The sequence below is a fragment of the Trachinotus anak genome, unplaced genomic scaffold (assembly GCF_046630095.1).
Source record: "Trachinotus anak isolate AG129_WGS33_773 ecotype Australia unplaced genomic scaffold, CSIRO_AGI_Tana_v1 ptg000016l, whole genome shotgun sequence".
Lineage (NCBI taxonomy): Eukaryota > Metazoa > Chordata > Actinopteri > Carangiformes > Carangidae > Trachinotus > Trachinotus anak.
The window spans coordinates 6,184,470-6,199,699 of record NW_027273867.1 but is presented as its reverse complement, the minus strand read 5'-3'; the positions used below and the strand labels follow the sequence as shown (position 1 = coordinate 6,199,699).

Below are 15,230 nucleotides of genomic sequence, written 5' to 3'. Positions count from 1 at the left end.
TGGTTATTTGCTTTGATTAATTGATAAATTTTTGGTTTTCAAAGAGTCTATCATAACTTCCCAGAGTGCGCAGAGCTACTCGGCTTCGTACGGTTGTTTATACGGTTGTTTTTATCGGTAGTGGTGGAGTCCACCGTTCCTGTGCTGGCTTCAGATCGCCTCCATATGTACGAGGGATTCACAGGAAATGACGTGCATGTCCTACAGCAACATCTGATCTCATTGATAATAATTTCAGTGGTTAATGTTCACTCTCTTTATCCCGTATCAGAGCTGAATTAAGCTACCGGTAATGAAAACAAGAAAACAGGACATCCCACTGCTGCTGCCTCAGACGTAGCACTGCCAGGGATTTACCAGGTGTACAGTGGTTCACCCACAGACCCTCACTCCCACATGTTAACTAGGGTTGTTCCTAACGATCCTTTTCCTGATTTCCCTGTCGATTAACTTTTGGTTCATTATGAACTGTGGCGGGGCAAATTACACAGCTTGGACGCCACAGTGTAGGTAATTAATAATTTGCCTAGTGTGGCTAACATTAGCAGTGCTCGCACCAAGCAGCCTACTTTCCTTGCAGATTAAGGCCACATGCCTGTGCTGAATGTGGTTACACATTGCTCCGGTTGAGTTGACTCTGACACAGCCTACATAAAACCCGATATTTATTTTCTAGAAAAAATACTAAACCGGTTTTTGTAGAGGTCTTCTGTTCCACTTTCCCCCTTACTTGTTTACAACAATGGGACAACAGTGTGGGGAGAAGAGGAGCTGCTGTCTGCCGGTCCCAGCTCGTGCCATCTTAGATGCAACGTAAATATTAATAATTAGTTTAACAGACTAGTATTTCTGGTGCCGAGCAGCGAGGGTAGCTAATCACACACATCCATAATGTTAACTGGAGCTCATTACACTGGAATGGCTGACCTCTGAGATGAACTAATTGAGGTGACAGTGGACTGAATCTCAATTGTGTCTGCTCAGGCAAAGTTTTGACACTGCGCAGACACAAAAAATCTGCCAATATGTCATTAAGTCCAACATTTAAATGAGCCATACATGACCCTGAAATTCTGCCCTTATTGGAAAACCATTAACTGCATCAATTATGAGTGGTTCAAGCACACTGCTGCTAGAAAAATACCTCAACTAAGTCAGAAATTGGAACATAATGAAAATACGCAGGGTAGAAAATGCGCTAAAGGTAATTATTTTATGTTTAAAACTTGTTAAAAAAGAACTATGCTTGAGAATAATCCCGTGAAAACCTTAGAAAATTCTATTTATTGTCTAATTTAGCAATGCTAGTGCTACTATTGTATGAATTTCTACATACCAGCTCTTGCTGCGATGAGATGTGTCGTCCGACTGGGATCTTGGGAGCTGAGAACCAGGTTCTTGCCGATCTTTGCCCCCAGTGCCTTGGCATGGTAGTACTCACGGGTCCTCTCCATGGGATAGTTGGTTGGGTACAGACCACTGAACACTATCATTGTGCCCTCCAGTGTCTTGCCTTTCAGCTCTGGGACAATCTTGCGGATGTCCGGCGTTTCAGAGGCCTCCTTCCTCAGGTAGGCCTCGTAGCGGGCATAGTACTCAGCATGAATTCTTTCTAGCACTTCCTCCAGGTAGATCAGGTGATCGTCCTGGTCGTTATCGACTTCCTCTTCCTCCTCCTCCTCGTCCTCCATACTCTGGTCCAGCAGCTCCTCCCCCATGGTGACCCCAGATTGTTCACTATTCTGGGACTCTGTTTCTGGCTCTCTCCTGTCTGAGCAGCCGTTTCCTAGCTCGGGGTCTGGGAGAAGAACTCCTGAAGGTTCTGCTGCATCAGAGCTGTTTTCTCCTTCCCTCCGACCTTTACTGTCCCCAACCTTTGACCCTTCCCCATCACTGGGCTCTTGTGTAACACCGTCCTGCCCAGGCTTCTTCGCTTGGCAAGAACTGCCTTCGCTGTCGCTCTCTGATGAGGGAGGCTTTTCTGTAATGGAGTCATTGTCACTGTCACTGGAAAGGTCAAAGTCCAAGTTATTGGAGTCATGGCTGGGTGCTGATGAGTTTGCACCTTCTTGGGCATCTTGCGTCCTGTTGCTATCATCTTCCTTTACATTTGTTCTGTCACCCTCCTGAGTTTCTCTTGACCCCACCTCAGTCACTGTCTCTTTATTTTGTCCTGATTCATCCTCCATTACCCCTGTGGGATGAGTCCGTTCATTTGTTGGTACTCCCTGAGATGACTGAGATGCTGTGGGCTCATCCTTTCCGGAAACGTTGTGGTCCTTCGTCCTTTTCCTGAGGCCATTATTTTGTTCTTCTGCACCAGGCGTCCCTGCTGATTCTGTGCTCTCTGCCAGCCGACTTGAGGAACCTCCTGCTGGAACAAGACATGAAAGTGCATCAGAATTGTGCCATCTCTGGTAGGGGGCAACCAGGATTAGCTAAAGACCGAAGGATTCTGGTGTCAATTAGGCCAATATAGGTAAGATTGAAAACCAGGCTGAAGCCAGTAGTCAGCAAAAATCCTTTCCCTTACCTCCAAAACCAATTAAAAATGTCTCTCATTAGCCTAATCTACTTTTCACCTCCTTAGTTTTCCTCCTTTTGGCAACAGTGGGACCAGCCCTGTAAATGCAAATAGTGCTGACTGACTGACTGACTGACTGAATGAATGGTGATGAAGTTACACTATTGGTCAGTCAGCTGAATGTTTGAGTTTCCCCATTGGCCACTCCTCTTTTAAAATGATTTGGTGCGAACCCGCAGTGTTTCCAACTTACTGATGTGTCATTAGATTAACCGACTTTTCAGACCCCTTTACCAAGTTTTTTTTCTCGGTTATGAAATTTCGAATTTTAGCAGTACAGAACAGCAGTTTGGAAATGCCTTGGATTGCTGGCTGTGCATATGCATGAAGTCTTAATTATACCCCTATGTGAGCACAGAGAGTAGGACAGAAGCAAACAGATAAAGGGCTCAAACCGTCTGACATTAGGCAGATATAAATAGCCCACAAGACTGTCCATCCATATACTAGGTTTTGACCAAGCTAAACCAGCTAAAATGCTTCTGATATTGTCTCTACAGTGATGCTACCAAAGTGCACAATTTTTTTGTTCAACATAATACTTAAAAGCAAACAGGAAACTATTAATTTAAATATTTTTTAGGCTCCATTTAACTGTTCATATTATTTAATTATTTTTTAGTGATATTTCTGACTTCTCTGATAACCTTTTAGATTTATTTTGCATAATTTCAGACTTAATGTTCACCAGAACTACAAGGAGCCAAATTTTTAGTGAGAAACTTCAACAAAAAATTGATCTAATCATCATGTTTAATGCAATTTATGTTTAAACATTTTTTACTGACACCTTGTGCTTAATTAATGTTACATGCACCACTTGAAACCATGCAACTTCTCTAGTTGTAATGGCTGTGGCCCTTTTCTTCGAGAGAAAAGCATCAGCAGTAATGCAGTCTGGAAGGTCTGTGATAACCCCAACATTTCACACTAGTATGTTGTACCCAGGGGATAAACCAGATTTCAGCTCAGGAAGCTGCTCGAGCTGCCCCGTTGGCAAACACTTCTTGGTGCAAAATCTTCCTTTTGAGGCAAATCAGGTTCCTCTGGGTACACTGAGTCACTCCAGTGCAAGTGACTCTGTTTAAGTGTGAAATAAAATTGTCAAGTGATAATCTGTCAACATCACAGATTGTTAACCCATATAGTGGTGTTGATGTTGAGACAAGCAAGTCTGAACAAGGGAGAATTACAAATTTATAGGCAAAATAACACATTTTTCAGTGAGCTGGCAGTGCACTGTGAACTCTGCATAACATACACTTCCACTGCCAATGAGACGTTTGCTTATTCAAGGAAGCAGGTCAGTGGGAAGCACAGGGCTGGATGGACAGGAGAGGGCAGTTAAATAATCTGAGGCGGCAGGGCATGCTTAAAGCAGGCACAGGCCAGTGAACGCCAGCCTTCAGAATACAAATACAACAAATTAGACTTTGGGCAAAACTTTTCAACACTGTTGAAACCAAATAACCCTTTTTCGATTTAGGCGTTGTTGCATCTCAAGATGAAGAACGTCGGACAATCTACAGTGTATTGATAGACAGAATGTGTGGTACATTATTCACAAGCCAAATACTGTATGATCTTTCTGTAAGTCAATAGTATATTGGCCCATTATATATATATATATATATATATATATATATATATATATCTTACACATCTTATACACGTTTTGAGGTTTACTTGAAGCTGCACAAAACAATATTTTTTCACATTGCAGCAATGAACCCACACAGAAATTACAGAATTACCACCAGACTCTGCAGTTCTCTTTAGCTCTACAAAGCATTTTAGCACGTTTTGAGTCCTTTTAGTCACTGTTTTGGTTTTTACGATGGTTTTTGGTTTTTATGGTTTGCACTGTATCAGTGTTGTGTTTGTAACTTCTTGTGCTGCCCAAAGTGGACAAAAACAACAAAAGCCCAATAATAATAAAAAAAATAAACAAATAAAGAAATAATGTAGCTTTAAGGTAAGCTAGTTTTGTAGAAACTAGCTTAAGAAAAAAGCATACTCAACGCTATGTTGATGAACTTAGTAAGACAACATTTTTGGCTCAACCGCCACCAAAATATATTTTTATTTCAAGATGTTTATTTTATATTAATTTCAAAATTCTATCTGCTGTGGATAAATCCACTGCTGTCTTCATTCCATTATGTATTTATTTATAAAAACACATTTACAAATATAAACAGTATTAATAAAAAATTTATAAAGAGATTTGCATGTGTTAATAAAATCCTATGTAAATGTGTGTTTGTAATTCTTCTGATAGAGATTTCTAGAACATGTCCAGATAAATTTCTACTCAAAAACTATTGGACTTGCAAAGCAGCATGAGGGCTGCCTGGGAAAATGCCTAATAAAAGTGGTTGTATTTAGATTGGACCCTTTGAATTTACCAACAATATAAGAGTTATTACTGAGCCCAGCAGCTGTTGCAACATAAGATAAGTACAAGCAGGAGTTATCAGCTAATTGATGTGATAGCCTGAGAGAGTGGGTGTAAATGAGAGGGGTCCTACAACCACCCCGAAGGAGACACACAGGCTGGCTCCAAGCAGCATGTTTCCTGCTATGATAATGAAGAGAGTAACTGTGTAGTTCAAAGGATTCGTTTCATGAGGACACATCACTTAGGAGTTCAGTACAGAAAATATTGGAACCCTTTCAGATGGCTTATCCTTGTTCTTTGACATGTGCTTTTAATTCATGATGATGTATTTTATAGACAGAGGTATGTAGGCTCATTATGTGAATTCAGGGTAACACTCAGTGCAGTGCTGATGAGTCTCTATTGTCTGGCCTGGGTGATTGAATAAGTGCTGGGATTATTTTGATTTCTATTTGCAGGTCGGCCTGACAGGAAAATGTAGAGGGAAATGGGTTCAGTGTGGCCTATTTTCAATGGGTAAACAGAAATCAACAGATTTTATTACATAAAACCCTTTGCAGAACAGTTATCTGAATAGTCCTGCAGTGTCCTATCTATCTATCTATCTATCTAAAACAAAAACTACAACAAACCTCACCTTTCCCCTGCAGCTCTCAAAGCTAATGGTAAAAATCCACTTTCTCTTCATCCTACTGTTGAGTCATCCTGATTCATGTAAATATATCTGACACTAAATTTCCAGCTTCTTCTATTTATCTACTCTATTTTATTGGCTATAACCTCACCATCATGTTATTTGATTAAACCCACTGTTGCCGTCTTTCACAACAGTGCTTTAATTTAGAGAGGCAACAAAGACCAGTGCTGCAGGTGTCTGCTCCATGGTATAAAACAAAAGAACTTACAAGCATTAATAAATAAACAGCTTAATTACATATTATATAAAGAAATCTAGTATTATTCAGTCATTAATGGTAGATACTGTATCATTAATGAGGCTACTACTCAGCACGAGAATTGATAAGTTCACAATTTTAAAAACTGACACAGAATCAGTTCTACTGCAGTTTATTTGCCACCAGAGCTGACTGTTCTGCAGAGTACCAATAAATCACATACATAACATTTTTTCATCTTGTACATTTATTTGTTTTTAATGTCTCATCACTGCAGCGCTTCTTTTAAAACGGTGTCTACTACCTTTTATGTAACCTTGAAATGACTTATTCAAATATATGTATTCAAACTTGTTTTTGCCATTTTTTCCCTTTAATGTCATCTTCATGTTCTGTTTTTAATGTATTTTCACGCCTCTGTAAATCACTCTAAAGTGCCTTCTGTCTGAATGGTGCTATATAAATAAACTCTACTTGCCAGAGCTGACTGTACAATACAGTGCGATACATTAACGTCTGAGACTCCAACTATATAATAGATGTATTCAGTATGATGAACTTTTAAGAGCAGCCCAAGCTCAGTGAGTCCAGAGCACTGACTTGCTTGTTAACGTCATGAATGTGCGGACAGTGGAAACAAATCCTTGGACAGTACATCCTCGGTTGTACATTTGACTCTGTGTTGCATAAACTGTCAGCAACTTTTCTGCAAATCCGTCCTATTATCAAAGATGTGTGAGAACTTTACCTTTCCTGGCCATCTGAGCTTCCCGTGATCCGGGGGGAGCGTTGATATCCCCTGTGCCTTGGAAGTAGATGTATTTCTTCACAGTGATGAGGTTAGGTGCAAACTTCCACACGTCCTCTCGGTCATCGATTATGCAAACCATCGAATCCCCACAAGGGAAAAGGTTCCTGTCGGGACAAACGCACAAGACGCAGCTTTTTGACACAGGTTCAAACTCTGATAAGCTGTTACTTCTCTTTCTGGCTGTAGTGTTGTTTCGTGAGAGTGTTTTGTTAGGAATCAAAGTAAGAGGCTTCAGTTTCTTACATCAGTCCTCCAGGTTTTTTTTCTAAGGAAATGTCACTGACAACCATTCATAAGTGACATTGAGAGTGAATAACAGATTTCTCTTCTTTGTGCTCCTCTACCAACACAGTCACTGACAATAATGACTGATTCATGGTACAAACAGAAGCTGAGACGCCTGAATTCACTGCTGCCAACAGGCGCTGTGGATCATATGATTATAACCTTGAAAGAAATGAAGAGGAAAGTGTCTCTTTTGCCTTAAAACAAAACAAAGTCAAATAATGTCCAGAGAGTAGACACGTGCAGGGTCACAACGGGCTAAAGCACCAGCAATCGATCCAGTTGTAATGTTTAGCAGAAGGTAATTCTCACCTAAGATTCCCCGTCTTGGAGAAAGGATCGATGCATTCATCTCTAGAAAGGATCCGATGAGAGAAAAGCTTCTTTTCAGGATCCAGAAAGCCTAAAAAAAGGAAAGATAAAAGAGTATTTAAAGAAAAACATGCATGTTTAAATGCCAGTTCAGCTCTATTTCAACTCATCAACTTCCTCTCCAAGGCCACAGTCGGTATTTCACTTACAAAGTACACCATCCTCTGCAACATTTTCACTGTGTTTTCAAACTTTTTTCTCTGAGAAAGCCTGAGAAAGTTTTCAAAGCTTGATTCAACGAGAGGCTCAGAGTACACAGAGATATACGGTCTTTGGTGAAACCTTATAGAGAAATAGAAGAACAGCCCTGCCTGAACAAGACGGTCGGAGAAGAGGATTCTATAAACACTAGAGGAGCTATCAATAGCTGGAGCACAGCTCTGAAACATGCCGACCTCCATGCATCAGGGCAAGTAGTAAAATCCAATTCAAAATGCATTAAACATTCATCATATGGAGGCAGAACAGTACTGGACCAGGACTGCCTCTATTATCGACAGTGTGATGAAATACCGCAGCCTGAATACCAAGAAGACAGCATATTAACACACTACCTACACTTTGGTATAATCCAGCCTTCAATCATAAACTGAATATTTTTATTCAGGAGGAAACCAGCAGCAGCCACATGCTGCTGACACTAGGCTGGCAATGGAAAAACACAAGTTTGCCAGGTAAACAGAGAAAATGCTGATGCAAAACATTAACTGGCTTAAAAAGCGTTTTAAAATGTAGCACCCTGCTGCTTGCAAATAGCATGTAGAGCACAACACTGGATGCACAATTGGACCAACTGATTGGACCAACATAACACCAGCTGGACTACATAACATGAGCAGACACTTCCCTCTTGTGGACACAAATGGGCAGTACAAGTAGAGGGTTCACTAAACTGTCAAAATCTAAATACTTTACTTTCTCCTAGATCTTCATATGAATAAATCTATGTGTATTAATGCAATCAGTAACTGTTATGTGGGGAAAAGCGTGGTTAAGTGAAAAAGAATGAGTCCATTACCGGCTATGGTGTGTGCATAAAGGCGGCTCCCGAATGTGAAGACATGTAACTCATAGAGTTTGGCAATTTTCTCCAGGAACTCTTTGCAATGCGGGCGTAGTCGTGTGTGGAGCATAGGCTCTCCTCGCCCAAGCTGGAAGTGGAAAATGCCCTGGAGGAAACAACGAATGTTAACTGTGACACAATCAAACACAAAAACACAGATTTAGGGCTTGACATCTGCTCTTCAGTTAAGACTATGGATGACAACTTTGGTTAAACAACGGTGACACATAATTGTGAATGAAAAAGTGCAAAAGTGTACTAAATGCTGCATGAAGAGAAAACATAATTTCTATTGAGACTTTGCAATGACGCGACAGACGGCGGCTCATACATGATGTAAATGCAGACGTGCAAACAGAAGAGCACTAGACACAGAGCACTGAGGACTGAATACAAAACCAATGATTTGCTTTCTGACACTGAAACTGTAGCAGCATTAAAGTGAAGCTATGTAACTTTTGGGAAGAAAATTAACACGTTCTTCCTCTTACAAATAAAGAGTTGAACTAGGAACTCACTCTTTGTCAGCCCAATAAACTCTGGGTTTTTACTAGAACAGCCTGACTTGGTCTGGTACAACCAGATGGTGGCTACTGTTGGCAAACTAATGGTAGTTGCTGCTACATAACAAATTTATTCACTCACTTTTCTGACTTTATAATTTTTTTTTCTTTTTCCTTGTGCTATTGTTACATAATATTTTATTACTTACCATTATCCCATATACAGTCCTGAGATTATTGCATGTCGATAAGAGGGGAAATTACCTTATTGGACATCCTCTGGCAGTGCTGTTCAGTGGTGTGGATCAGGGTCTGGTCCAGATCCACCATCAGGACCAGCTTTTTGTTCCGCTGGAGTCTCTGCTGGTCTTCTCTGCCCAGCTGTTCTGCTTGCTGTTGGAGTGAATGAAGATATATTAAAAATTATTTTACTGTTTTTTTTTTGGGGGGGGGGGGGGGGTTTATAACTATGTATTAAGAAAACTATTACCACAAATCCACACACAGTTTTAAGATCATCAGTTTTGATTCTCCTGAGATTTGCAACCAGGTTTTTTTCCCTCAGTGTGTGCATGTGCTGCAAGCTGTCCTGAATTGCACGCTATGGGACATCAATGCACTTATAAGGATAAAAAAAAGTTGTATTGAACTGAATTGAACTATTCCAGGAGCAGGTCAGTATAAGTGTGAGGCAGACTCACTGGTCTTGACATTGCACAACAAAAAGACCAATCATCCACACTGATGTTGGATGCAATAAAAGATTCTGCAGTATTTGATTTCATATTTACTACATCATTTAAACGTACTCTTTTTATGCACAAGTTTGTAATTGTCATTCAGTCTAGTGTAAAGCTATCTGCTCCAAATAACTTTAAGATTTTCCACCCTATACATGAAAAGCCCAAGGAAACATTGAGTATTTATTTATTTATTTATTAGCATAAAAACCTTATTTATTTTGACACAAAATACTGTCACAATTCCAAAACAGTCCACATATAAATACATAAGCTACTGAAAGGGGGTGTGGAGACTCTGCTGCCAAAAGCAATAAACAGAGAGATCTTGCAATGGAATGAATGTGAGGTACATCTGCCCCACTAGCCCAGTCTTCCAGGTGTCTCCATCATGACTCACCTCTGAGCTGACCATCAGCTCGGGGACACTGTGCACCATGGAGACTGTTGCTGTGGAGATGGGAGTTTGCTGGTTCCCATTTGTGCTCTGCAGCCTGAGAGGGAGAAAGAAAAGAAAAGTAGGAGTCATGCATTTTGTAGTTTGTGTATCTCTTTGGTTCTTGAACGTACTGTGACTGAGAAGAAAAGCAGCTTTCACAAACGTGCAAATCTGAATTTCTTAGACTTAGCTCTGTTTACTGGTTTGATATGAGCAAACATTTGCAGAAAATACTCCATGTTAGTGAGTGATTGACTGTTGTTCGCACTTCTAAGCTACTTCAGACCCACATTTTTTATCTATTCATACATAAATCAGGTTATGATGACATGCAAAATGATTCTCTGCTGTTTAGTACTTCAGTGCTACCAGGTTCCACCTCAGCCTGCAATGCAAAGTCTGAGGTGTTGACAGTTAAAAACAACTTTCCATTTATTTTTCATGCAACCCCTTTAATAACAATGCTTCTAATAACCGGGCATCATGTTGACCTCTATTAAATTTTATTGTGGCAGTAATTCTTAATAACAAACTAAATTTACATTTTTATCAAACTGACACATGGGAGAGAGTAGATAGTGAATCATTTGTACTCAGCTCTCTCTGTGTGATCTCTGGTGCCACCTGATGGCATTGAATAAATCAGACTCTACCACAGATATTTTTGGTCAGATACTGTACAGTTAATTTTTAAACCGCAGGAATGTAACATCTTTAAAAAGGTCAATAATGAGTTCTAAAACTGTCCTTTTACTGAATGATGGTGAAAGGTGTCGGGTGGACCTGGTGGCATTATAAATACTGACTTTAATATTCTTATTGTAGATAAGATGTAGATGTTTTGCAGTCAATTCAGTGCACTGTGAAAGCTTAATGTGTGAACTAGTTTCAATTGTGTCTTTCCTGAAATAACAGGGGAAAATGAAAACACAGATGTTTCTGTTTCAGTGTAAAAAAAAAAAAAAAACGTGACCGTGAGTCTGTATGTTTCCTTACTGAGTCAAGTCCTGTCCACATTCAGCACATAAACCCTTCATCACTATCGGGTGGCTGCATTCTCCTATTCTGACAATGACACCCCTGAAAAAAAAAGAAAAGAAACATGAGAGTAAACACTTAGAGTTACTACAGTAAACCAGTAGTGCATTATTTCCAGCTTTTAGCAAGATTCCCAAATGAAAACTCTGCTAGTGTAAATGCTGTTCATTGAATGCTACATCCTATAAACCTCATACCACGCAGGTTGGCTGTCAAATGTTGCAATGATTAATCTAATAGGCAATCAGTTTGCTTTAGCTTCTCCAGTGTGAGGGCTTGCTGCTTTTTCTTTGGGCTCAGGACTGTTGGTTGGACAAAGCAAGACATTTGAAGATGTAATCTTGGACTGGGAAACGAGGATTCAGCTTTTTTTCAGTGTCTTGATCTTTTACAAAATCATTAATGACAATAACTGGTTGTTATTTCTTCAGAGAACAAGCTGTGAATCCAGTCAGCTAAACCTTATTTAAATCAATGAATAGATTGGCATCATTACGAAGTTGGAATAAGTTGCTGTCAAGTATTAGGTCAGTTTATTAAAATGCATGTTAAATCATGCTTGAGGGTGTTAGCAGGTTACACTTCTGTTGTTACATGCTTTAAGTGTGGGAGCAACTGTTCTTTAAAAACATTATAAACAGTTCACCTTTTGTGATTCTGTGTAATTACTTTGTCTCTTCCCTGGTGCAAACGGTGGCCTCGTCCTTCTATTGCTGCAGCTCAAATCTCCAGCTTGCACTTGATTTTTAAAAAGCAGTGACTTTTGAAACACGGTCCATTTCAATATTGTTGTTTCACACTGAGGGCAGGTTTCTGTCACAACCAGCAGCAGGGATCTTCAGAGTCAGGAGTAAGTTTTTCAAGAAGCACCTGTAGGCAGCACAAGCCTTCCTACTCTTACAGGTGTGATAGCAAATCAGAGCTGTAAATGTTCACTGATATCAGAAGTGCTGAAATAAGAGTTATAGTTTTAAATGACTGTAAGATAGATCTCTTTGTTATATTGGGTATACTCATCACCAATAAGACAAAATACAAAAAAATACAAGTAAAACTAAGAGGTGCTAAATAAAATCCTGTTGGAGATACTATTTGTTTCTACGTGGCTGCTGAGACTATTATAAGAGGCGGGCGGGCAGAACAGCAGCCGGCTCACACTCACTAGGACATCGGCAGCCCCGGGCCAGTGATCCACCTGTCAACATACACGGCTCATCGTACACGCGTGGGGCGGCTGCGTCAAGGCAAACAAAACGAGACAGAACTTCACGTGGCTTTGCCTTCAAAATAGAGGCGTCATTTTTTTTGAACGTAAAAATAATTTCAGGCATTTCAAAGTGACAACTCATAAAACCATATGACGTTCGCTACAATTCCGCTAAGAGTTTGTTTGATTTCTACTGTAATTACAACGACTGGAAAAAGTTCAGAAAAATATTACCTAAAAGAGCGCCCTTTTATTTTGAAGGTCCCATCCAAAGGTCTGCTTGTTTACATTCTCGCTTGACACGAGCAAATGCTGTGTGTTGGTTTGAGAACAGCTAGCAAACAAGCTAACGTTATCTTAGCACATACACTTAGCAATGTTAGCTTGTTAGCTAGCTAACGTTACACTAAGGGTGAAGTCAGTAGGTGGTACAGAGAAAACAGGGCTACAGCTGACATGCTGCCTGAAGCCTTTCCAAGCAGGGGGCAGGTCAGCTAACATTAGCTAGCTATAGCAAGCACAGTGACTCACCCGGGAGGTATGACTTGTCCAAGTTGACAGCATAGCTCCTTCACCACTCCAGCACGGTCTGATTTCACCTTCTTCTCTGGCAGCCTGGCAGTCTCTGCCCCCTTCTCCTGAGGTATGGGAGCACACAGTGCTAGCACGGAGTCCGCATTGACAAAAGACCCGGGTTTGACCTTCCACTCGAGAAGCCGTAGTGGGACAGCCCCGGTCGGCCACCGGATATCTGCCACCTGCACCGCGGGGCCCTCCGCCGCTGCACCGCCGCCGCCACCGCCAGAATCTGCAGGAGGATCCTCCATCTGCCCCGCACTCTCCAAAAATCCCCTTAGTTTTTAGCAACGGTCCACTTAAAACGTATCCACTAGACCCCGTAATCCCCCATGAATCATTAAAACGTGCAAACCATCAGTATCAAAAGGGAATTAAAACAAATGTGCTTCCGATTTAAACACAGAAGCGTCCACACTCAGCTCTGTTCGCTCTTCCCGCCCGTAAACAGGAAAGCGCAACACTGCAGCGACACGGGTCGCGACAGCATCCGGTACATCCCGCGGCCCGCGAGAGGAGAAGCACAACATTTCCACTTAGGTTTCAAAATAAAATCCCAAATGAAATACGAGCGCCATATTGTTTATTAAAACAGTTTAGGAAACTAGAGCTTTACTACATACGTTATGTAAGTAACCCATTGATTATTTGGAGAGTCTTGTTGTTATGGTTATGAACTGCATATCTGTTTCTTTCGTGTAAGTGAGCAGTTTTTACAACCTTTCGTTTGAAGACGTACCCACGTTTCCGCCTCTCTCGGGTAAATCTGTTGTGGATGGACAAATTATTAACTCTGTCAGCACTTACCACCAAACAGGTTTTTACATTTGTTACACAGCACCATATTGTATATATAAAACAAAACAACATTAATCCCAACAAAAATGCTCTAAAGCTATCATGTACTTGTCCTTGTTTTGTTTTTTTTTCTTTGCTGCAACTTGCTATTAGAGGCTTGACATGAGGACCGTGAACCCACAGAGACCAACCTGATGTAAGATGATGTAACTCAACAATAATACTACATTATTGTGTCAGGTGACACTGTCGGCGGTGGTAGGCCACGGGTGCATATGTTCACAATTGTAGGCTACTACTATGATCTTTTTTTTCTCTTGTAAACTATCCAATGGCCCAACAGTTTAGCAGTCTGTTTTCAAGCTGTAACTTAGGCGGCACAGGCTGAAGCTGAAGCGGGTTTATCACCATTAGCGACTGTCAAGTTCATTTTTTTATTGTGCGTCCTACATGACAGATTCCCGTCAGCGATTCATCGTATAATTAGTTTTATAGGTTGAAGTCGTGGTGTAAAAAAAAGGACGAGACATGAATAACAAGTAATTCAATGAATAGTACAAGGGCATGCCTCGTACCACTCCATACGATCAGTGACGTTTATCAGTACCCTCGACCAAAGAGTGTACTGTCAAGATGATCTCTGCCCAGTCCTCATGTCCACACTGTTACCTCTCAGACTTGACTTAACATCGTCTAACATGGGCAGAGGCCCTTATGTGGCCATCAGCACTGCAAGGCTCATATTGCATGTGTAGTTGATAAGAATCAGCCAACAGGCTCTTTCCTCACAACATTAAAAATGATGAGTGTCCAATTGGAGCCCCTCTTACAGCTGCCTTGGTTAGGCTGGACCTCCTGGTCTCACTAAATGCCATTATTAAGGGGGTGTTTTATTTGTTTAAATTCCCCCTTCACTCAAAAATGTGTTTAGCTACCTGTTGCTTCACATGGATGTTTGGCCTTCTCTGTGAAGCTTCACATGCAGCTGCTGGAGGGGAAGTTTTTCTCCGCCTTAAATGTGACTTGCAGATGTGTGAGTATGAGCATAATTTTGTGATATCACAAGTAGTTTGGAATCAATCATGGTTTAATATTGAACTTACACAAGTGTGATGTCAAGCAAACATACACTGATCATGGACTTTTCAATGAAATAGGAGAGGTCGAGGTGAGCTAATTAAACATGTATTTTCAGAGGGAACCTGGTTGAATCCATACAATAATTTGTCAATATATTTATCATACAAAGGCAGAATAAAGAAATAGAATTAGGTTTTTTTTTTAATCACACTAAATTCAGTGATAATTTTATACTTTTTTACTGGGAATTATAAATGGCATAATTAAAATGATTCATAAAAAAAAAATCAAGTACACTTTTTAAAATTGATAAATTAATCTAGGAATTTTCATTTACAATTAAAAAAGTTTTTTTAATGCAAATTATTACAACAGCTCCATATCTTAGAGTGCCTGGGCAGAGAAGGTAGACCTGTGAACAAAATAAAGCTCTCAAA

At 40.4% G+C, this 15,230-nt stretch overlaps 1 protein-coding gene across 2 annotated transcripts in view; it reads right to left on the bottom strand.

Annotated features, from left to right (window-relative positions):
- ctdp1 (CTD (carboxy-terminal domain, RNA polymerase II, polypeptide A) phosphatase, subunit 1) overlaps positions 1–13,385 on the bottom strand; it is a 76,538-nt gene extending 63,153 nt beyond the window's left edge. The window contains exons 1-8 of one of the 2 annotated variants that reach the window (XM_071499766.1): positions 12,871–13,385; positions 11,091–11,174; positions 10,056–10,149; positions 9,180–9,308; positions 8,368–8,518; positions 7,290–7,380; positions 6,630–6,796; positions 1,337–2,371 (exon numbers count right to left, since the gene is read on the bottom strand). In XM_071499766.1, coding sequence (XP_071355867.1) covers positions 1,337–2,371; positions 6,630–6,796; positions 7,290–7,380; positions 8,368–8,518; positions 9,180–9,308; positions 10,056–10,149; positions 11,091–11,174; positions 12,871–13,166 — 2,047 coding nt within the window. In that variant the 5' untranslated portion in view covers positions 13,167–13,385. Of the gene's footprint in view, positions 1–1,336; positions 2,375–6,629; positions 6,797–7,289; positions 7,381–8,367; positions 8,519–9,179; positions 9,309–10,055; positions 10,150–11,090; positions 11,175–12,870 lie in introns of both variants that reach the window. The other variant, XM_071499765.1, reaches the window with a different exon arrangement.
- Positions 13,386–15,230: the final 1,845 nt, after the last annotated feature.